General features: G+C 39.4%; 2 protein-coding genes across 11 annotated transcripts in view; one reads left to right on the top strand and one right to left on the bottom strand.

Annotated features, from left to right (window-relative positions):
- The window catches only part of LRRC28 (leucine rich repeat containing 28), a 180,658-nt gene extending 169,463 nt beyond the window's left edge, over positions 1–11,195 (bottom strand). Inside the window, exon 1 of the mRNA XM_060617781.3 lies at positions 11,020–11,195. The gene's annotated coding sequence lies outside the window, so the exon portion shown is untranslated. The remainder of the gene's footprint in view (positions 1–11,019) is intronic.
- Positions 1–23,970, top strand: part of TTC23 (tetratricopeptide repeat domain 23) — a 105,670-nt gene that overhangs the window by 15,499 nt on the left and 66,201 nt on the right. For all 10 annotated transcript variants that reach the window (XR_009605784.3, XM_060617771.2, XM_060617772.2 and 7 more), the window contains 4 exons: positions 7,943–8,142; positions 14,325–14,448; positions 17,071–17,221; positions 17,413–17,538. Coding sequence is in view for 9 of the 10 variants with exons in the window: in XM_060617770.3 (XP_060473753.2) it covers positions 7,943–8,142; positions 14,325–14,448; positions 17,071–17,221; positions 17,413–17,538 (601 nt within the window). In the remaining variant the exon portion in view is untranslated. The remainder of the gene's footprint in view (positions 1–7,942; positions 8,143–14,324; positions 14,449–17,070; positions 17,222–17,412; positions 17,539–23,970) is intronic.

Below are 23,970 nucleotides of genomic sequence, written 5' to 3'. Positions count from 1 at the left end.
ACATAATCTCATATGTGGAATTTAAGAAACATAACAGATGAACATAGGGGAAGGGAAGGAAAAATAAGATAAAAACAGAGAGGGAGGCAAACCATAAGAGACTCTTAAATACAGAGAACACCTGAGGGTTGTGGAGGGCGGGAGATGGGCTAAATGGGTAATGGGCATTAAGGAGGGCACTTGTTGGGATGAGCACTGGATGTTGTATGAATCACTGGGTTCCACTCCTGAAACCAATACTGCATTGTTATGTTAACTAACTTGAATTTAAATAAATAAATTTAAAATAAAATAAGTGTAAAATCTGATAAATTCTGGGTTATGTATATACCCATGAAACTACCACCACAATCAAAGCAATAACATAATTATCACCCCCAAAAATTTCTTCGTGTCTCTTTGTAATCTGTACATCCCCCTCTTCCCTGCATCTCCAATTCAAGACAACTGCTGATCTGCTTTTGATCATTCTACATTGGTTTGCATTTCCTAGAATTTTATATAAAGGGAGGCATATTGTTTGTACTCTCTTCTTCCTGGCTTCTTTCACTCAACATAACTGAACCAATTCATGTGGTAGCATATCTGTTCCTTTTTATTGCTGAGTATTATTTCATTATATAGCTATACCACAGTTTGTTTATCCATTTACCAATTGAAGGGCATTTGAGTTGTTTCTTGGTTTTGGCTATTAAAAATAAAACTCTTGGGGAACCTGGGTGGCTTAGTCAGGTAAGCCTCCGACTCTTGATTTCAGCTCAGGTTATGATCCCAGGGTTTGTGAGTTTGAGCCCCACCTCCAGCTCTGTGCTGACAGCACAGTCTGTTTGGAATTCTGTATCCCTCTCTCTCTGCTCTTTCCCCACTCACACTTTCTATCTCTCTCTCAAAAATAAATAAATAGGGGTGCCTGGGTGGCTCAGTCAGTTAAGTGTCCAACTTCGGCTCAGGTCATGATCTCATAGTTTGTGGGTTCAAGCCTCATATCAGGCTCTGTGTTGACAACTCTGTGCCTGGAGCCTGCTTCAGATTCTATATCTCCCTCTCTCTCTGCTCCTCCCCTGCTTGCATGCATGCACACACGTGCTTTCTCTCCCTCTCAAAAATAAACATTAAAAAATTTGTTTTAAATAAATAAACATTTAAAAAATAAAAAATAAAACTTCTATGAACATTTGTGCATAAGTCCTTATGTGAATGTATGGTTTCTTTTCTCTTATGTTAATATTTAGGACTTAAATGAATCATGTGCTAGGTGTATATTTAGCTTATTAAGAAACTGCCAGATTGCTTTCCAAAGTGATTGCAGCATTTTACATTCCTACCAACAGTGTGTGAGAGTTCCTGTTTCACCTCCTCAACAATGCTTAGTAATCTTTTTAATTTTAGTCGTTCTGATTGTTGCAAATGACATCTCATTGTGAATTTAACTGTATCTCCCTAATGACTAATGATGTTGAGCATCTTTTCATGTGCCTATTTGTCATTGATAGAGCTTCTTTGATGATGTGTCTATTAAAATATTTTGCCCATTTTCATAATAAGCTATTTGTTTTCTTATAGTTAAGTTTTGAGAGTCCTTTACACATTCCAGGTACAAGTCTTTTATTAGATACATATTTTGTAAATACTTTCTCCCAGCCTGTGGCTTGTCTTTTCATTCTCTTCACAGTTTCATTTGAAGAACAGAAAATTTTTAATTTTGATCAAGTCTTTTTTACGATTCTTTCGTGTCATATTTAGGAAATTTGCCTAATCCAAGGTCACAAAGGTTCTTATATAGAGATCTGTGTTCCATTTTGAGTTCATTCTTGTGTATGGTGTAAGGCATGCATCAAAGATTTTTGTTTCATTTTTGTTTTCACATGTCAATATCCAGTTATTCTAGCACCATCTGTTGAACAGATGAATTGCCTGTGCAATTTTGTCAATGGTAAATTGTTTATATAAGTGGGGTTCATTTCTGGACTCTCCATTCTGTTCCATTGACCTATTTGTCTATCTTGACAACAATACCAAACTGCCTTGCTAAATACCTAGCTTTACAACAGATCTTGATGAAAAGTCACATTTGGCCTCTAACTTTGTTCTTCTTTTACAAAGTCATTTTGGGTACTCCAGGTCCTTTACATTTTCATATGAATTTTAGAAACAGATTGTCAATTTCTACAAAAACAAAAAAACAACAAACAACAACAAACAACAAAAACCATGATTGGGAAGGCTTTAAATATATACACCAATGTGGGAGAAACGACATTTTAACAGTATTGAGTCTTACAACCCATGCACCTGGCACATGTTTATGTCTCCTTTCTCTCAGCTCCTTTGTAGTTTTAATTATGTAAGTCACATTCATTTTTTGGCAGATATATTCCTATTTCATATTTTTGATGCTGTTGTACATAGTATTATTTTAACTTCAATTTGATTATCCATTGTTAATATATAGAAATGTAATTTTTGTATAGTGTTCTTGTGTCCTACAACCTTGTTAAATTTATTTATTCTAGGAGATTTTTCCTGCATGTTCCATCAGATCTACATAGATGATAATAGAGATATACCATCTGTGGGTAAAGGCAGTTTTATTTCTTCCTTTCTGATTTGGTTGGCATTTATTTCTTTTTCTTAATTGATTGCACTGACTGAAACCTCCAGTACAATGTTAAATAGAAATGTTGAGAGTGAATCCCCTTGTTTTGTGTCTGATCTTAGGGAGAGAGCATTCAGTCTTTCACCAATAACTCCAAGTTAACTGTAGGTTTCTCATAGATGCCCTATATCAGATTGAGAAATTACAATTCTATTCCTACTCTGCTAAGATTTTTTTTTATTAGAAAATTATATATTAGATTTTTGTCAAGTTCTTTTTGGGTGTTGATCAAGATGGCCATGCAGTTTTTCTTCTTTTAGGTTATTAGTATTATGAATTACATTGGCTGCTTTGTGAGTGTTAAACCAATTTTGTATTCCTGAGATATACTGTACTTGGTCATGATATATTTTCTCTTTTACATATTACTAGGTTTAATTTGCTAAAATTTGAATTTTTGCATCTATGTTCCTGAGGGATGGATATTGATCTGCAGTTTTCTTGTCTTGTATTTGTCTTGTTTTGGCATCAGGGTCTCCTAGAATGAGTTAGGAAATATTCTCTTTTTTCAATTTTCTTGAAGAAGTTGCATGAAATTGCTATTATATCTTCCTTAAATATTTGATATAATTCACTAATGAAGTCATTTGGGTCTGGAGTTGTTTGGGTTTTTTTTTTTGGTTTTTGTCTTTGGAAGGTTTTTAAAAAACAAATTCAGTTTCATTAATAGATATAGGGCTATTCAAACTATATCTTCCTGCTTGAGCTTTAGTATTTTGTGTGTTTAGAGGAATTTGTCCGTTCATCTAAGTTGTCAAATGTATTGGCATAAGATGTTCATAATATTCCCATAGTAAATTTATATTTGTTGGGACCTCTGGGTGGCTCAGTCGGTTAAGCATCTAACTTCAGCTCGAGTCATGATCTCACAGTCTATGAGTTTGAGCCCCAGGCCAGGCTCTCTGCTAACAACTCAGAGCCTGGAACCTGCTTCGGATTCTGTGTCTCCCTCTGTCTCTGCCCCTCCCTCACTCATGCTCTGTCTCTCTCTCTCTCAAAAATAAACAAATATTTTTTTAAAGTTTTTTTTTTGAATGTTTATTTTTGAGACAGAGAGAGAGAGAGAGAGAGAGAGAGCGAGCGCGAGGGGGAGGGGGGACAGAGAAAGGGAGACATAGAATCTGAAGCAGGGTCCAGGCTTATTAGCACAGAGCCCCATGTGGGGCTCGAACTCACAAACTGCGAGATCATGACCTGAGCTGAAGTCGGACGCTTAACCGACTGAGCCACCCAGGCACCCCTAATAAACAACTATTTTTTAAAAAACTAATACTTGTAGAATCTGTAGTGATGTCATCTCTCTCATTCCTGATATTGGTGATTTGTGTCTTCTTTCCTTTTTTCATAATTAGTCAGGATAGAGATTTATCAATGTGATTGGTCTCAAAGAACCAAATTTTGTTTTCATAGATTTTTTTCCTATTGTTTTTCTATGTTTATTTCATTGATGTGAGGTTAGCTTTATTATTTATTTTATTAATTCTTTTCTTCTGTTTACCTTGAGTTTAATTTGCTCTTTTTTTCAAGTCACTGAAGGTGAAAGCTAAGATTATGACCTTGAGAACATTCTACTTTTCTTATATAGGCATTTAATATTATAAATTCTCCATAAGGACTGCTTTAGTGGCATTCTCAAATTCTTATATGTTGTGTTTATATTCTTTGAGTTAAAGGTACTTTCAGATTTCTTCTTTGATTCCTTCTTTGAACCATGGTTGGGGTTTTTTTAGAAGTGTGTTATTTAGTTTCCAAATATTTGAACATTTTCCAGATATCTTTGTATTATTGATTTAAGATTTAATCCTGTTGTAGTCATAGAATATATTTTCTATGTCTTGAATCCTTATAAATTTATTGAAACTTGTTTTACGACCCAGAATAGAATCTTAGTGTCCATGTGCACTTGAAAAGAATGTGTATTCTGCTCTTCTTAAGTATAGTGTTCTAGTAAATCTCAAACCAAGTTAGTTGATGATGTAGTTCAAGTCTTATGTATCTTTAACTGATTTTCTGCCTTGTGGTATATCAACTATTAAGAGCAAGGTACTGAAATCTCAGACTATAATTGAGAATTTGTCTATTTCTCCTTGCATTTCCATCAGTTTGAGGTCCCATATTTTGAAACTGTTATTAAGTGTATAAACTCTTGGAATAATTATATCCTCTTGACTAATTGGCCTTCTATAATTATGAAATGACCTTCTTTATGATAATATTCTTTGCTGTACAATTTACTTTGATATTAATGTAGACAATCCAAGTTTGTTTTTGTCTAATTTTAGTATATTATGTTCCATAATTTTATCTTTTTTTTAATGTTTATTTATTTTTGAGAGAGAGAAGGACAAAGCATGATGGGGGAGGGGCAGAGAGAGAGGGAGACACAGAACCCAAAGCAGGCTCCAGTCTCTGAGCTGTCAGAGCCTGACACAGGGTTCAGACCCACGAACCGTGAGATCATGACCCAAGTCAAAGACGGACTCTTAGCCGGCTGAGCCACTCAGGCGCCCCCATAATTTTATCTTCAGTCTAATTGTCTTTCTCTAGTTGAGGTGAATTTCTTGTCGGCAACATACAGTTGGGTTAGATTTAAGTCTGTCATCTTGCTATTTTCTGTTTGTCCCATTTTTTCTTTGTTCCCTTTTCCCTCCTTTTTATCATTTCTACTGGATTGTTTTTATGTGTCTTTTTATCTCCTTTGTTGGCTTATTACCTATAATTCTCTATTTTGTTATTTTAATGGTGTCTTAGGGTTTATACTATAAACCCTTTATACTATAAACCCTTTGACTTAGTCTACCTTCAGTTAATATTATACCACTCCACATATAGTATAAGAACTTCACAATGTCATTCCTTCCTTCCTAGCCTTTATGCTTCTGTTGTCATACATTTCACTTATACATATGTTATAAGCCCCACAGAACATTATTATTTTTTTGTTTAAAAAGTTGATTTAAATATTTTCTTTATTTAAAAGAGATTTAAATAATATGAAAATAGTCTTATCATATTTGCCCCTGTAAACATCATTCCCATTGTCCTTTATTCCTTTGTGTAGATCTAGATTTCCATTTGCTATCATTTTCCTTCCCTCTGAAAGACTTCCTTTAATAATTTCGTGGAGAACATTGGAGTGCAAATCTGCTGATGATTAATTCTTTCAGTTTTTGGTTTTGAAAGATATTTTCACTGGTGCAGAATTCTACCTTGACAACTTTTTTCTTTACATACTTTAAGTATGTTGTTTCACTTTCTTCTCATGTGTCTTTTTTTCCTCCAAGAAATCTGTCATTCGTATCTTTATTTTTTCATACTAATATGGTTTTTTCCTACATCTAAGATTTTTCACTTTACCTTGGTTTTGGTGTGTGTTGGTGTAGTTTTCTCTGTTTCTTGTGTTTAGTGTTCGTTGAATTCTTAGATCTCTAGCTTTTTAGTTTTTCAAAAATTTGGGAAATTTAGGGCTGTTATTTCTTCAAATATTCTTTCTGTCCCTGCTACAATCTGCTTTCCTATAAGGAGTCAATTTTTTTAGATGGTTTCTATTCCTATGTGTACAAGTTCAGTCATCTTTTCATCTGTAATATCTAATCTGTCATTAATCCCATGTAGTGTATTTTTCATTTCACATATAATTTTCACATCTAGAAGTTCAATTTGTTTTTTTTATATATATCTTCCCTGTCTCTACTTAACTGTTTAAACATGTAAAATACAATTATAAAAACTGTTCTTCTCTACTAACTTAACATCTGTGTCAGTTCTGGGTTTTGATTGATTATTCTTCTCATTATGGCCCATGTTTTCCTGACCCTTCACATACCTAGTAATCTTTAATTGGGTGTCATACTTTGTGAATTTTACCTTGTTGCATGCTACCTGTTTTTGTATTCCTATACATCCTTTAGTTTTGTCTTCTGGTACAATTAAGTTACTCAGAAACAGATTGATCCTTTTAGATCTTATTTTTATGCTTTATTAGGTGGGTCTAAGCAGTGCTCAGTCTAGGGGTTTTACTGAAGCAAAACTCTTCTGAGTGCTTTACCCAATGCATCATGAATTATGAGTTTTCCAGGTTGGTTGGTGGGAGCAGGCACTGCCAGCCCCATGTGAATGCCAGACCCTGTTCCTTTCAATATTTCTAGAGGATTCTTTCTCGAGATTCAAGTATTTTTCTTATACACATGCTGATCATTATTCTCTCCCCATATTTGTAAGGATCCCTCTGTTAATCTCCAGGATCCTCTCTCTGTGCATCTCTATCCTCTCCGGTAATCTCTCCTTTGAACTCTAGCTCCCTTGTTCTCCCCAGATCCTCAGCTCTATTTCCTCAACTGAGAGTCCACCAGGGTACTTCTGGGTTTCCGCTCCCTGCATGTCCTGGAAACTTTCTCAAAGCAATAAGCTGGGGCAATCATGGGCCTCACTTTGTTTCTTTTTCCCATTGATCAGATCTGATATCCTGTCTCTTGGAAATGATTATTCCATAGCTTTTTTTTGGTCTGTGTGGGGTTTTTTTTGTTTGTTTTTTGTTTTTGTGTGTTTGTTGGTTGGCTGGTTATTTCAGGCAAGAGAATAAATCTGATCCTTATTACTCCATTTTGGCCAGAAGTGAAAGTTTAATAAATCATTTTTTTCCTCCTTCAAGGTCAGCTGGTGTTCAGGTGATCTAATCTGGGTTCTGAGTTGTTTGGGCTTGGCTGATTTCCTTTGTCTATACTTATATATATAATATATATGTTGTGTTTATATTCATTCAGTTAAAGCTACTTTCAAATTTCTTTTTTGATTTCTTCTTTGAACCACAGTTGGGTTCAATATATATACATACACGTATGTATATATATACATGCACATATGTATATATATGTGCACGTATGTATATATACATGTGTGTATGTATATATACATGCACGTGTGTATATATACATACGTGTGTATATGTGTATGTATATATACATACGTGCATGTATATATACATATGTATGTATATATACATATACATATATGTATGTATCTATATCATTTATGTACATATATATAAATGAATGAGGAATGTTTGGTTTAGCTTAAAGTGTGGAAATCAGCCTGAAAGTTTTACAGAGAAGTTAGTAGTAGCTATTGAGATCGTTTTGGATGAAATGCTACTAATTTCAAAGAAGTCATGGGTAAAGTGTTGAAATTTTCTTAGACCTAGCATCAATTTGTAGGGAAAGTGTGTATTTATAAAAGTAACTATGGAAATTATCATTTAACACCTTTGTTTTCTTATTTAAAAATTAGAGGACAATGTATATAAAAATATGCAAGAATCAAAGGAAACCCACATATCCAATCATCTGGATGAAATTGTTGCTGCTGTCAGCATTACACCTAGAAAGAAGATCCAAAACAAGCTGCCTCAGACAGCACTATTCCAGCCTCCTCGAGAGAAACTCCACTTCTGTGAAGAGAAAGCGAAGTCTTATTCTAGCAGTCATGAAGTAAGGATCCTTCATTTTCTACACCTGTGCTCTGATAATGAATGAGCGTCTAGGCTATATTTCTACCCTCTGGTACAAGAGAGTATATAGAGGATGAGTGGGTGTAGCCCCTCGGGGCTCCAAGCACATCACTTGGTACAGTCAACATTGTATTTGCTGAATGAATGCACAAATGAACAAACAAGTCTATCCTGACCTCTGGCAAGTGTGTACTAGACCACTGGGTTGTAGGTTTGATCTACTGCCATCTTTTTCCATCAGTGAATAAACATTTATTGAGCTCCCCCTAGTGCCAGGTCTAGGCACGGGAATATAACAAAGCAGACAAAGCTTCTCCTCTTGATCTTGTTTTCTGAAAGTTTTACTCATTCATTTGCTTATTCCATATGCATTTTTCTGCCACCACTTAGGTGTTGGGCCCTGTTTGTCCATCCATTTATTTCACAGATATCTATTGTATACCTAATATATGCCAGGTGCTGTGCAGGTGCTGGGGGCACGGATGGGAAAGCTAGCCTTTGCCTTGGAGGGACTCATGGTTTGATTGGGATGATAGGCAGGGGGACAGACAATGGTAGTCAGTGTGATAAGTTCTGTGATGGACTCAAGTTTGGGTGAAATAGATGCAAAACGTAGAGGAAGGGGGAGGCAGTGGGCACAGAGGTGGTGAAAGGAGATCAGTTAAGGCATGCTTCTTGGGATGGGAGTGACTTGGCCTGCACTGATAACAGTGCTTAAGAGTTGGCCAGGTAAGAGAGAAGACGATAGTGTTCTGGGCAGGGGTAGCAGATATAGAATAGTATTCTGTATAGTATAGTATTATTAGCTATAGTCATAATGTTGTATGTTATATCCCCAGGACTTATTTATTTTATAACTAAAAGTTTGTACTTTTTGACTGCCTTCACCCTTTTTACACACCCCCCAACCCCGTAGCAACCACCTGTCTGTTCTCTATATCTATGAAGCTTTTCATTGTTGTTTTTTAAGATTCCACATATAAGTAAGATCATACAGTGTTTTTCTCTGATTTATTTCCTTAGCATAATGCCTCGAGTCTATCCATGTTGTCACAAATGGCAGAATTCCCTTACTTTTTACAGTTGAATGATATTCCATTATATATATGTATCATATTTTCTTTATTTACTCACCCATCCATGGACACTTAAGTTGCTTCCATAGGATTCAGGCTTTAGTGACATAGCGCAGGAAATGAGGTTGGATTATGGAAGGAGCTGGGGCCCAGAGGGTGTTCAATGCACAGAGAAGGAGTTTAGATTTCCTCCTAAAGGTATTAGAAACTCTCCTAGGATGATAAGTAGGAGTGTCACAAGCAGATTTGAGCGTCTGGAATGATCACTCACATAGCTGAGTGGAGGAAGGGTGAGAAGGGAGCAAAATTGGAGGAGGAAGTCCAGTTCAGAAGATATTTGTAATAATACCAGCAAGGAATTAGAAGAGCCTGAACTACATGTAGCAGGGACAGTAAAGATGCTAAGATCTTCTGGCAGGAATTTGGAAATGTGAATCAGGAAGACCTGGTGACTGAGGGGATGTAGGGGTTGTAGAGGCAAGAGTGAATCAGAGTGGATGTATACAATTCATGACAGGTCTCAGCCAACTTGGGTGACTAGAGGCTTGCCAGACCCTTTGCCATTAAATGAATACAGGCGGAAGAGCAGGATTATGGAGAGGAGGCATGAATTTGGTCTTGAATGTGTACTTATTCATTATGCAACAGATCAGTATGCACTATGTGCCAGGCTGTGTGCTAGGTAGGCACTGGGCTGGCAGCCTTTCTCAACCAGAGTCCGGCAAGAGAATTAAGCCTTAATGCCCTAAGGCATTCAATGTGTGTAAAGAATTAGCTTCTCTTCTATGGGTCTAGGATGGCACTGAATTATTTTCTGTGTTCTGCAGTTCAGTTGAGGCACCCCTGGATACCGTGGTGAACAACGCAGGCAGGTTGCATGGCCTCATGGAGCTGAGGGGCAGTCTGCATTGCAAATACACTAGCAAGCCACAGACTATGTCAAGTGCTATTGAGGAAAGAGTGGGCCTGTCTATGAACAGGTGACGTAAGAGCTGAGACCTTAGGAAGTGAAGGAGCCAGCTTGGAGGAGTTAAGGGAAAAGAGTTCTAAGGAGAGGAAACAGCACATGTAAAATCTATGAGGTAGGCACAAGCAAGACATGTTTGAAGCGAAAAAGGAAGCTACAGACTGACGTGAAATGCAGTTGCAGAGGCAGGCAGTTCACTTAGGACCTTGCAGGTCTCCAGCTAAGTGCCGTGCGAGCCCTTAAAAGTGTTTTCTGGAAAGTATTAACATGATGTAATTTGCTTTTTAAAATAACCTTTTGTTGGCATTTTTTTTTTTACTTTAAAATACTTCCAGACTTACAGAAAAGTTACAAGACTCACCAGTTGCTAACATTTGCTTTATTTCTGTGTGTGTGTGTCATTATTTTACTCAATTATCTCAGAGTAAATTACAGATATTATAGATTTACCCCTAACTATCTTAGAGGATACTCCTACATACCCACAGGATCATGATTAAAATCAAGAAACTGGAGGAGCACTGGGTGTTGAATAGAAACCAATTTGACAATAAATTTCATATTAAAAAAATAAAATAAAATTAAGAAACTAATATTGGTATAACATTATTACCTAATCTGCTAACCTTATCCATATTTCTTGAATTATCTCAATAGCGTCTTTGGCAGAAAAAAAATCAGACAGATCCATGCCCTGCTCTATTAATTCACATAGAATATAGTTGTGAAGTGTCTTTAGCCTTCTTTAATCTACTAGAACTATTCCTTGGCCTGCCTTTGTCTTTCATGATCTTGATATTTTTGAAAAACTTACTGTGTTAGTCTGCTCTGGCTGCCACAATACAACACCACAGACTGGGTGACTGAAGGAAGTTTAAGAGCAAGGTTCCAGCAGGGTCTGTGTCTGGTGAGAGCTCTCCCCTTGGGCTGTAGATGGCTGCCTTCTTGCTGTGTGCTCACATGGCCTCTTTGTGTTGGGGGGCAGTGGTAAAGAAGAGGGAGAGAAAGGTGACGCTTCCTATAAGGACAGTAATCCTGTTGGATCAGGGCCCCACCTTTATGACCTCATTTAACTTCAATTACTTCCTTAGAGGCCTGTCTCTAAATGCCACATTGGGGGTTAGAGCCTCAACATATGAATTTGGAGGGACACAAATATTCAGTCCTTCACAAGTACACTCCAATTATTTTGTACAGTATCTCTCAATTTGCTTTTTTCATGTGTGTCCTCATGATTAGATACAGGTTGTCCATTCTGGGCCAGAATTCCACAGACAAGACCTAGGGGTCTTTTTTAGTGATTCACAGCAGGACGCATATGGTGTTCTTTTGTCTCCTTACCGTGATGCTAACTTTGATCACTTGGTCCAGGTGCTGTCTGGCAGGCTTCTTCTCTATGGAATTACTATTCTTCCCTTTGTAATTAATAAGTATCTAGTGGGAAGATTCAGCAAAACTGTGTGTGTGTCCTTTTCCTCATTAAAATGTCACCCCCTAGTTTTAGCGTCCATTAATGATTCTCACTTGAATCAGTTATTACTACGATGTTTGCCAAATGGCAAATTCTCTGACCTCAGCATTCTTTCAATATTTATTTGGCATTTCTATAAGGAAGAGTGTTCCTTCTTTACACTCTATTATTCACTCATTTATATAAGTTATGGGCTCAGGAAATTGCTTTTGAAATGTATTACCATCTATTATAATCGTCAAAACATGAATTGTTTCATATTTGCCAGTATTTGCCCCTTCACACTGGCTCCCACCTCCTCGATACATCCCCATTGATCTTTACTCATTTCAGGCACAGCAAGATTTTTCAGATTCATCTTATACTTTCCCTGCTCCAGCTGTGGATTCTTAGCAAAGAATAGTGTTTAGACACCAAGATTTGGGTATTAAAAACTCATTTTTATTTTTTTATTTAAAAAAATTCTTTTTTGAACATTTATTTATTTTTGAGAGAAAGAGACAAAGTGTGAGCAGAAGAGGGACAGAGAGAAAGGGAGACACAGAATGAGAAGCAGTCTCCAGGCTCTGAGCTGTCAGCACAGAGCCTGACGCGGGGCTCGAACTCACAAGCAGTGAGACCATGACCTGAGCTGAAGTCAGACGCTTAACTGAGCCACTCAGGCACCCCAAAAACTCATTATTAAATATATATATGGCCAGACCTACTGATCATCAGAGCTGCATATTTTAATGTTAAGGAGTTAAAGAAATTTCAGGTGGCCCAAGAATGGTTTTGTGAAAAGAACTCTGGACTTGGCCTCAGGGAGCTGAATTTTAAGTCTCGACTCTACCATTTGGTGATAAATCCTTTTCATCTCTCCAGATTTACATTTCTTCTTTAAATTAAAGGGATCAAATTATATTATTTCCAAGGCACATCCCAGTTATGAAATTGTCTGCCTACTTATACTTCTCTTCTGTCTGCCTCCTCCCCATGCCTGTTGGATGAAGCCACTGGAACTGGCAGAATAAAGATCAGAAAGCCAAAGGGATATTTGGAATGTGCATTCTAGCAAGTAAAAAGGTTGAGGGAGGGCAGGCTGCTCTTCTGTACCCCAGTTGCAGGTAGTGAGGACCCAGGCTACGATTGAGGGGCCTGACTTTCAGTCTACATAGCCCTCTTCTTAGAAATCTGTGGTTGGGATAGATTCATTGTCAGATCAGGTCCTCTCTCTTTTTGCTAGACTGTCCGTCTAGACTCCCAAGTGTTTTCATCATTTCTTTCTTTTTTCTTCACTGTATTCACTTGCTATGTCTCCAAGGAAGCCATTCCCTAAACTCCCAGCTTTAGCTGGACTCTATCTACAAAGAGACAATCCACTGCCAAGATGGCTCCCTCCTCTGATTGACTAATTGGGGTCAGCTATTGGTACCTTTCTACAAGGGCCTCTCTTTAGGCTTCCTCATAGCATGGTGGTTAGGTTATCAGTTTCCTCGGGCTGCCGTAGCAGAATACCTCAGACGAGGTGGCTTAAACATCAGAAGTTTATTTTCTCCAAGTTCTGGAGGCTACAAGTCCAAGATCAAAATGTTGGCAGGGTTGATGTCATTTGAAGGCTTAGCTTGAATACGGTGCCCTCTCCCCATGTCCTCACAATTTTTTTCTTTCTGCGTGCCCATCCCTGGTATTTCTTCCTCTTCTTATAAGGACATCAGTCATGTTGGGTTAGGGCTCTACCCTAACGGCCTCATTTTAACTTACCTCTTTAAAGACCTTCTCTCCATATACTGTCACATTTTAAAGTACTTGGGCCTCCAAAATTTGAGTTTAAGGGGCAGTGGGGACACAACTCAGCCCACAATTGTGTTCTGTTTCTAAGAAGAAACAGAAAACGGAAGCGGCCAGTTCCTTAAGACCTGGGCCCCCAAACTGGCACTGCATCATCCCATCCATATTCTATCAGCCAGTTATAAAGCCCAGATTCAAAGGGAAGGAGACAGAGATCCCCTATCTCTGGATGGAAAGAGTCAAAGGATTTTGGAGCTATATTTTAAAACTACCAGCCTTGCTTTGAGTGTATTGCTGCTCCAAGCTGACCTGAGCTGGACATACCAGCTCCCTGTTCTCTTGGTCCAGACACTGAACATAAATGGACTTCTCACTGCTTTAATGAAATCTGTTTGTCAGTTGCCAACCTCATTTGCTATGCTAACCCTAGGCTGCTAAGAAAGGTATTTGAATGGAGAACCAGAGAGCCTTATTTGAAAATTGCTACCACTTGCCCCCTGGTGCTTGGATGTGTAGTAGCTGTTCATAGATGGGCAGCGAAAGCCTAGGGAATGGTTAGATGTCTGTTCTACTTTTTCTGTTTCTTCTTTATTTGTTATCTTTCTCATAAGGTACTAAAAGTTTAAATGTTTTATCCATTTAAATATACTATAAAGTTTACTCATTTCTGTCAGGTATTGTCTATTTCACCCTAATAGATGAACCGCCCACGGCCCAAAACAGATCTTTGTCTATTTTCTTCTCTGATGTATCCCTGGAACCTAGTAGGTACTCAGGAAATATACACTGAATGGACAAAAATGCTAGTTGACTTTGTGCTTTGTGACTCTGTGTTTTCAAGTCATCTAGCTCGTAAGCCCATTTTCTGTCCGTCACAGTATGAACAGGCTGTCCGCGAGCTTGTACGCTGCATGGCGCTGACGAGAATTTGCTATGGTGACTCACACTGGAAACTAGCAGAGGCACATGTTAATCTGGCCCAAGGCTACCTCCAGCTGAAAGGTGAGTTCATCTCCAATGGTGGCGGGAGGGGGAGAGGTAACAATCCATGGGTTTCTGCTCTTTCGTGCAAATGTGACTCACACGTAACTAGAAGGATTCAGTTTTCTTGAATATTCTCCTCTCCACCCATTGAGTAGCCATCTCATTTCAGAAAAAGTGAATGAGATTTTTTAATATAATATATAAAAAAGAGAAGGAAGATTTTAGCCCTTTGGAGGGCTTTGGAGAGCCCTTTATTTATGATCTTAAAAGTAGGGTTCTTGGGAGAGAATTCTTAGCTTTGAAGGTATTGCAGAAGGGGCCCAAGGCATGGAGCGTGGGCCTACAATGGGATCCATTCACATTTGTTTTGATGGAGAATTTCTTGCCTGTAAGCAACACCCCTCCCCCCAAAAAAAACATAAATAAGAGATGAAATCAAGCCAGCAGTAAACAAAAGTTCATGTATTGGCTCATACAACTTGAAAACGCAAGGGTAAAACTTGCTGTAGACAACCAGGTGTCTACACAGGTTAAACCAGGTGTTCAACCAATGTCATCAGATTTGTGTTTCTCTCTTAATCTACCCCTTGGCTCTGTTTTTCTCTGCATGGACTTTGTTCTTACCCAGGCTTTGCCCATCTGGCAGCAGCAAGGCTTGCAGAAGTTTTATTTAGACTTCCTTCATCAGCATTCCCAGGGAAAAAAAAAAGAATGTCTTTTCACCAAAATCTCAGGAGTTGGGGGTTCTATTGGGGCTGACTTGGATGGTAGGTCAAAGGCAAGGAGTAGTCAGATGATAGATCTGCCTTTTGGCTCCACTAGATCCTGGAGGACAGGCTGACCTTGGCTAAATCACATGGATTGGGTATACAGGGGCTGGGCATTCTCAGAAGGAAACGAAGGAAGGAGGAATGGATGCAGGGAAGGCAAAAAACAACAGGATATCATGTCTTCTCCTTCTCCTTCACCCAGGACAAGGTGTACAAGAGTACATCTCTGTACTCCCTGTCTTCAAAGTGATGATAATGATGGTGGTACTAACTTCCCAGGATGGATCCAGTGAATAAATAAAATAACGAAGTGGAAAACACCACAGTGCTAAGCACAGAATTGCCACCCAATGAATTTGGTCAAATCTGATTATTAACTGGTCCCACTTGTTAGATCAAAGATTTTTAGAGCCAGAGGGGACCCTGGAGATCACCTAGTTCAAACCCCAGAACCCCCTCCTATATTTTTAGATCCAGAGGAAACAAATGAGTTGAAACAACTTATCCAACTTATAATGTTAGTAGGGTTTTGGATGCCAGCACCAGTGGCCTCTGGCATCTGGGATTTCAAATAATGTTTTTCTTCCATAGGCTGCTCCCTTTTTGCATGATAGTCTTTCTTTCTCAAGTTAAAGTGAGAGCGGGTACCTGGGTGACTCAATTAAGTGTCTGACTCTTGATTTTGGCTCAGGTCGTGATCTCAAGGTCATGAGAGCCAGCCCCTCATAGGACTCTGTGCTGAGCATGGAGAGTACTTAGGATTCTCTCTCTCCCTCTGTCTCTGCCTTTCTCCTGCTCGTGTACTCTCTCTCAAAATAAATAAATAAAATGTTTAAGAAATACAATGCACCACTAACTTTTGTAATATTGCATGTGTAATTGGCACTAAAAAATCACTGTTAGGTGGATTAAATATGTACTTTAAAAAAATTAGACAATCTATAAGAGTTCCCACATGAAGAACATACCTTGGAATTTCTCCATCAGAAAGTATGTTCTTCCATTTTATAGACATCAGAACAGCATTAATTTTGTATTTTGGCAGCTTCTTAGAGATTCTGAGATACACTTTCATATAAGAAAAAAAAAAAAGACCAGGGGTGTATAGATGTGGATAGAATGAAGGACGTCAGTGTGGGGGGAAATGGTTGGGAGTATGGAGAAGTGAAAAGCCCTGAAACCTAACTGGCAACCCCCCTTGCCACCCTTACTACATATTAATAAGCCCATGGAAGAACACTGGAACACAGTGGGGAATTCGTTCTTGGTAGAGATTATTTTCCTTGATGTTGTCCCATGTTGTCATATTAGCCAACAAACTTATAGGATATAAGATTGTAGCACATTAGCCCATTCTGTCATTGGAATTGTATTTGTAAAGTGTTTTTAGATATCATTGTATTTTTATTATGTTAAAATAACCCTCTAAAGTTATGATTATAGATGGATAAGCAGAAGATTCAGAATTTTTAGTATTAAGATTGCTGTCACACAGCCAGAATGAAAATTCATGAATGTCTTATTTCCTGCCCAGAATGCTATAGTCCTTGCATTCCGTTTGTTTTCTTATAATTATTTAGAATATATTTCATATCTGATATTGGTGAGGTTTCAAAATTGTTCAATTCCCGCTTATGCTGTTTAATTTCTAGAAAGACCATTTGGGGGAGATTTATCTTGAGTACTAGGTGTAAGCCACTGCTTTGTTTTTACAGTCAGGACAATATTTCATGCTGCCCTGATATATCCCTATGTGTCACTTGACAGTCTGTGGAGGAGACCTAATTTTATTTCCTGGCCATAGATCATTATGGTCATGTGCCCTGCTGACATGAAAGAGAAACTGAGACCTCTTTTCCTTTGTCCACAGGACTGTCCCTGCAAGCAAAACAACATGCAGAAAAAGCCAAAGAAATCCTCACCAACTCCATCGTGCCTCCCTATAACGACAATACAGATGTTTTCAAGTGTTCAATTGAGCTATTCCATACCATGGGGAGAGCCTTACTCTCCCTTCAAAAGTATCCTTTTGCTTCTAATATTTACACGTAGAAATGCCATTCATAATGCCTACGTTTAATTTTTCAAGGCCAAATCAAAAGCTGACAGATGACTCGGAAAGGGTGATGGGAAGTTTAAGAGCCAAGGATGTCCCAAGAACTGGGGTCCCAGAATCTAGAACTATGTGCGACGTTTCCTGAACACAACTCAGGTTTAAAGAAGCTTCCGAGAATTTGACAAAGGCAGAGACACTTGCAAAGGAGCTGCTGCAATGTGGAAGGATTGTAAAGGAGGAATGGATAGAAATTCAAGCACGGATCAAATTGTCATTTGCACAGTAAGTTTCCGGTTTAGGATGTTTTGAATACATGATGGCAGGAGGTTCTGGCAGAGAACCCGCCTGCTTTCAGGCAGAAGGAGCTTCTCCCATGATGCTGTGTCCATGGCTTCTCCATGGCCACTGTCCAGAAGCAAAAGAGGACCATGGTCATATCAGAGCATCCACAACCAAGGCACATACATCGTTGATGCAATTATATATACATATACATTTACACACATGTAGATAGATAGACAGATAGATAGATAGATAGACAGATAGATAGATAGATGGTGCAATTACATACATGTGATGAAATTATACATTCACTCCTGGGTCCTAGAGTTCTGATGTCACTCCTTTGACTTTCTATTTCTTGCCTGCTCTCCTGAACCCCCTCCTCTGTATTTAAATCACCATATATTTCATACCACAGAGAGGAAGAAGATATTTGTCATACACATAACTGGCAAAGGACTTATACTTAGAATCTGTAAAAAAAACTCCCATATATCAATAAAACAAAGACAGACAATGGAATAGAAAAGCAGGCAAGAGACTTCACACACACACACACACACACACACACACACACACACACAGATGCCCACATAGCTAATAAACATCCTAAATGTTTCATTTCATCAGTCATCAGGGAAATTAAAATTAAAATCAGAAGATACTGCTACATCTCCACTAGAATGGCTAATTTTTTAAAAGGACTGATAATGTCAAGTGTTGGTAAGGATGTCATGCTCTTATATGGTTTCTCATATGTTGTAGTTTAGAATGTATTTGGTATGACTACTTTAGAAAATGGTTTGGCTTCATCTTCTAAATTTGAATATTTGCCTACTCTGTGACACAGCAGTATCACTCCTAAATATAACACAAATGCACACATATGTTCATCAAAAGAAATAGCCAAGAATGTCCAAAGCTACGTTATTTATAATAGCCAAGAATTGGAAACAACCCAACTGTTCATCAAAACTACTATAGATAAATGGGTGATGGGCATTGAGGAAGGCACTTGTTGGGATGAACACTGGGTGTTGTATGTAAGCCAATCTGACAATAAATTATGTTTTTTAGAAAAGTACAATAGATAGGGCACCTGGGTGGCTCAGTTGGTTAAATGTCCAACGTCAGCTCAGGTCATGATTTCACAGTTTGTGAGTTCGAGCCCCATGTCAGGCTCTATGCTGACAGCTCGAGCCTGGAGCCTGCTTCAGATTCTGGGTCTCCCTCTCTCTCCCCCTCTCCCACTCACACTCTGTCTCTCCTTCTCTTTCTCAAAAATAAATAAACATTAAAACAAAATTTTAAAAAAGTACAATAGATAAAATTGTGATCTGTTCATTCATACAAAGAAAATGATCAAACTGCTCCTTTGCCTAACATCATGGATGACTCTCACAAACATAATGCTTAATGAAAGAAACCAGACCCAAAAGAATTCATACTGTATGATTCCATTTATGTAATGAGAAGAGGAAGGAGGTAATGACTGGGAGTGCCTGGTAGTCCAGAATTTCTTCCTGTCTAGAAGTAGATATTCTGTCTTGTATTGTAAGACAGGAAATAAGCAAGTCAAGGGGCCAATATCGGACATTTATTGCATCTAATGTTACTAGAACTTAATGTCGAGTGGTGTTGCTACAAAAGAGGGTAAATTATCCTCCGCCAGAATCCGGCACCTCCTCTAAGAATTCTTTCCAAATCAGCAGTACTAAATCTTGCCGGCAGATGGCGCGCCTTGTACACATCTGTGCTGAATATCCAACAAGAATTAGAGTCCACGTTCCCAGCTGGCCTACAAAGTTACTTTGTGTTTAGCTGAGTTGTCTTAAACTTTGCCACTTCTTTACGTCCAGGTTCTCCACAGTGACATAGTCGCTGGAACTTGCATGTTTGAACTGTGTGGTTTTCATTGGATCACTGTGCTTTGTTTCCTCACTGGATTATGAATGCTTTGCCCAAACGGGTCTGCCTCAGAAATTTGCGGGGCTTTGCTTTCGTACATTTCCGTAGTTACATTCACAACCACAGAGGCCTTTTCTTTTACAAGGTCTTGGTGGTCGAAGGCCAGGATAATTTCTCAGACAGCTCTCGTGGGATTTATGTGCCTCTTAAAAGGGCATCTTTCATGTCCTCTTCCTCCTTCTGCCTCGCCTTTTATGGTGCCCATCAGGCCAAGCCAGTTCTTTTCTCCTCGGGCTGACAGATAAATGCTGCCTGGTGACTCATGCTCTCTGCCTTCTCCCCCTCACTGTGGGCTGAAGCTTTCCCTTCTACCTGCCCTCCTCTGTGCCAGAACTACTCCATTCACTAACTTTTCATTAACTTTGGAGAGTGAATCCAAATCATGCTCCTCTGTGCAGATTTGTTTTTCTAAACGTGATACAGAAACTCGGTGGTGAACATGGGCGAACTCTTCCCCTGTGTTAAGAATTATTTTCTATTGCCGGTTACTGCTGCTGCAGAACGTGTGACCTGTCCAGGCTTTCCCTCGGACTGTGCGACAGGCCATCTTTGGAGTCTTCTTTGGAGCACTTGGCCTGGCATTGCTGTGTTGAACTGGCTCTCAGGTGCACTGTGAAAACTAGAGTATCGACAGGACATTTCCTCTATCTCTAAGGAAGGTGATGTGGTGTAGTCAACAGTGTGGGCTTTATTTTTTTAATTTTTTTACGTTTTTATCTATTTATTTTGAGAGAGACAGACAGCATGAGTTGGGGGGGGGGGGTGGTCAGAGAGAGAGAGAGGGAAAGAGAGAATCCCAAACAGGCTCCACTTTGTACTTTGGTGATAGCCCTTCCTTTCTTGCTTTTAGATCCTCCAGTGCTCAACTCAGTAATCTACAAATCTGTTGCTTTCAGAACTTAGCTTTTTTTTTTTTTTTTCATTAATACATGACCTGGAGGTCCTTGGTGTCTAAGCTGTATGTCTGTAGATGTGTTTCTTTAAAGAAGTCCCTTCTCGGGGCACCTGGGTGACTCAGTGGGTTAAGCGTCCAACTTCAGCTCAGGTCATGATCTTAAGGCTCATAATTTTGAGCCCCGCATTGGGCTCTGTGCTGACAGCTCAGAGCCTGGAGCCTGCTTCAGATTCTGTCTCCCTCTCTCTCTCTGCCCCTCCCCACTCTTACTCTGTGTCTCTCTCTCTCTAGAAAATAAATGTTAAAAAAATTTTAAAAAAAGAATCACCTTTTCTACATTTATTTTCTGGATATAAAAGCTCTAACAAATGCTTGTGTATTCGGAGCCCTGCCTCTTCCTTTCCTCCTCCGGGAAATGCCCTGCTCTTCTCCAGAGGAGAGGTTTCTCCTGGCAGCTCCTTCCATGGGACACTATTTGCCTGGCATGCCTTATGCTTGTTTAACAAGAAGGAAATCATTTACTTTTTTTCTGATTCTCTTCTCTTCTCCATCCTATGTTCCTTTGATTAAAGAAATGCTCTGAACTTACACAACATCTGATTTTTGAAAAGTCAGGGTTTCTTTTAATGCGGAGAAGCAGAAAACCACACAGAACACATTACTACCTTCATATACTTGATCTGCTTTCTGTTTCTTGAATCCCCTACAGCTTTACATTTCAGAATATCATTTTTTTTTTAATTTTTTTTTAACGTTTATTTATTTTTGAGACAGAGAGAGACAGAGCATGAATGGGGGAGGGTCAGAGAGAGAGGGAGACACAGAATCCGAAACAGGCTCCAGGCTCTGAGCTGTCAGCACAGAGCCTGACTCGGGGCTCGAGCTCACGGACCGCGAGATCGTGACCTGAGCCAAAGTCGGACGCCCAACCGACCGAGCCACCCAGGCGCTGCAGAGTACCATATTTTTGTCTTTCCATTTCTAACACTATATGCCTGTAATACACATTTCCTTAAACAACTACAAATAATACTGAGGATTTTAAACAACCACACCAGCTACTAACGCTTGACCACCTTCCGTGCCAGGCTCTGTCAAAGTGCCGAAGTCCTGTGTGCTGGGTATGCTCAGTAGTCCCATTCTCAAATGAACCACATGGGGCTGAGAGAGGGGAGGTCATTTCCCAGGGTCACACAGCTGGGACTGGCAGAGGAGAGCCAGGTCTACCAAACTCTGGCGTCTGAGCTCCTCCCGTGGCACAGATCATGTTCCCTAGTGCAAAACGGAGACCTGAGAGTACACTCTGCAGAGCAAAACCTTTGTTGTGTGTGCCAGAGGGTAGAGAGGGAGAGTCTCATGAAAGCCTTTTCTCCCTGTGACTCTAGAAAATCCCACTTGGCCTCTTGCAGGATTGATTTGTCCTCAGATTTCGCTTATCAGCAATATTCCCACCGAGACTTGCTGTTCACTGTTGCTCTGTATTCTTGCTAAATTTCAGAGATTTTTTTTAAAAATGTTTATTTTGAGAGAGAGAGAGAGAGAGAGAATGCACTCGAGCAGGGGTGAGGCAGAGAGAGAATCCCAAGGAGGCTCTGTGCAATCACCGCAGAACCCCATGCAGGGCTTGATCTCATAAACAGTGAATTATGACCACAGCCAAAATCAAGAGTCGGACTCTTAACCAACTGAGCCACCCAGGCGCCCCAAATTCCAGAGCTTTTAAAAGGAAACTCTCCATTGTCTTAGTAATACCAAAGAGATTGCATTTGTTTATTGCCTGCTACAACAAGTCTCCAACCCTAGGAGATCTTCTGAGGCTCATCTGAAACTCCTTACGTGCTCTGTAGAATTCCTGTGGATGTATTTTCATTCAATAAAATATGTTGTGGTTGGAGTTGTGGCCCTGCCAGATTAACATACTGCCACATTCTGTTGTTCAAAACTCTCTATCTTTTCATCTGTCTGGTGTTTCCTAAAGCTGCCTAAACATATTATGGGCACGCTAGACAATAAATCCTCAAAGCATTCCCTGCAGGCAGATAGAAACGGAAAAGAGAAAATGTTGCCATCCCAAACATTACACTTGAGCAAATGCAGACAGACAAGATTACTTGAAATTGATGCTTTCAGTGATTTGGCGATGGAGGTAAGGCTATCGCTTAGGTATTTCCTGGTATAGTACCCCTCCCTCCGCCCCTTTTTTGTTAAATATATTGTGAAGCCAAAGTAATCGTATTTTCTGGAGCTAAGTGAGCTCCAGAAGGCTCATCATCGTAGGGACATTAGCTTGATAAGCCTCCATTTGTGGTGGTTGTACGAACTCCAGGACCCCGAGTGCTGGCAGCAAAACTCCAAGGGGCGAGGCCTGGACCCTGCTCCATTCTTTGCAAGCACTAAACAAAAGCGGGTTGCATCTGTTCATCTTTTTAACAGGATAAAAGTACAGATATTGCTATGCAAATGCTTACCTTACACACTAACCAAGCTTAAAATAGGATGTTTCAGATACATGGAGTTCTTCTGTGTTCTTCCTAATCCTGTTTTCTTCCCCCCACACTACAGGCAATTGTTGTGCTTGATTTAGTGTTTTTCATTCTGAAAGCATGTATAACCAGGAAAATATACAGTATTATTTCTCATTTTTATTTTTTATTTTATTTTTTAAAATGTTTACTTATTTTGAGAGAGAGAGACAGACAGAGAGAGAATGAGCAGGGAAAGGGGCAGAGAGAGGGAAAGAGAGACAATCCTAAGTAGTCTCTGCATTGTCATCGTGGAGCCTGATGGGGGGGCGGATGGGAGGGGGGCTCAAATTCACAAACCGTGAGATCATGACCTGAGCTGAAACCAAGAGTCAGACACTTAACCAACTGAGCCACCCAGAGGCCCCTCATTTTTAAAATTTTATATGTATATTTCCTTCTGTAGCTTGCTTTTCCCCCATTACGTTTGTACTTTTGTATTTTTGAGATGTACCCATGTCAACTGATAGGTGTTTCTCTAGTCTCTTCATTTTAAACCCACGTATTGTGTTTTATCCGTCTGACTTTCCCCTAACTCAATCATCAGTGCTCATGAGGGTGACCATGTAAATCGGTGGGATGAAATTCCAATTTTTCCACTGTGTAAATATGATTTGCCTCATCACTCTTATACATGTCTCTCTGGGCACACGTTCAAGATTATCTCTGAGGTCTATGCCCAAGAGTGGAATTGCTTACTTGACAAATACCCATGTCCTCAACTTTACCAGGTTTGCCAAATGCCAACTTATTTTTTTTTTTAAGTTTATTTATTTATTTTGAGAGAGAGAGAGCTAATGCACAAAGAGGAGGAGCAGAGAGAGAAAGAGAGGGGGAATCTCAAACAGGCTCTGAGCTGTCAGCCCCAACATGGGGCTTGACCTCATGAACCATGAAATCATGACCTGAGCCGAAATCAAGAGTCAGAGTCGGACGCTTAATCAACTGAGCCACACAGGCACACACACCCGCCCCCCCCGCCCCCCGCAAATGCCAACCTATATTCTCACCAGTAGGACATGGAAATTCCCATTACTCAACATCCTT

Source organism: Panthera onca, chromosome B3, assembly GCF_046562875.1.
Source record: "Panthera onca isolate mPanOnc1 chromosome B3, mPanOnc1 haplotype 2, whole genome shotgun sequence".
In the NCBI taxonomy this organism is placed as follows: Eukaryota; Metazoa; Chordata; class Mammalia; order Carnivora; family Felidae; genus Panthera; species Panthera onca.
Note: the sequence above shows the minus strand (reverse complement) of the source record. Positions and strands in the feature narration are given on the sequence as shown.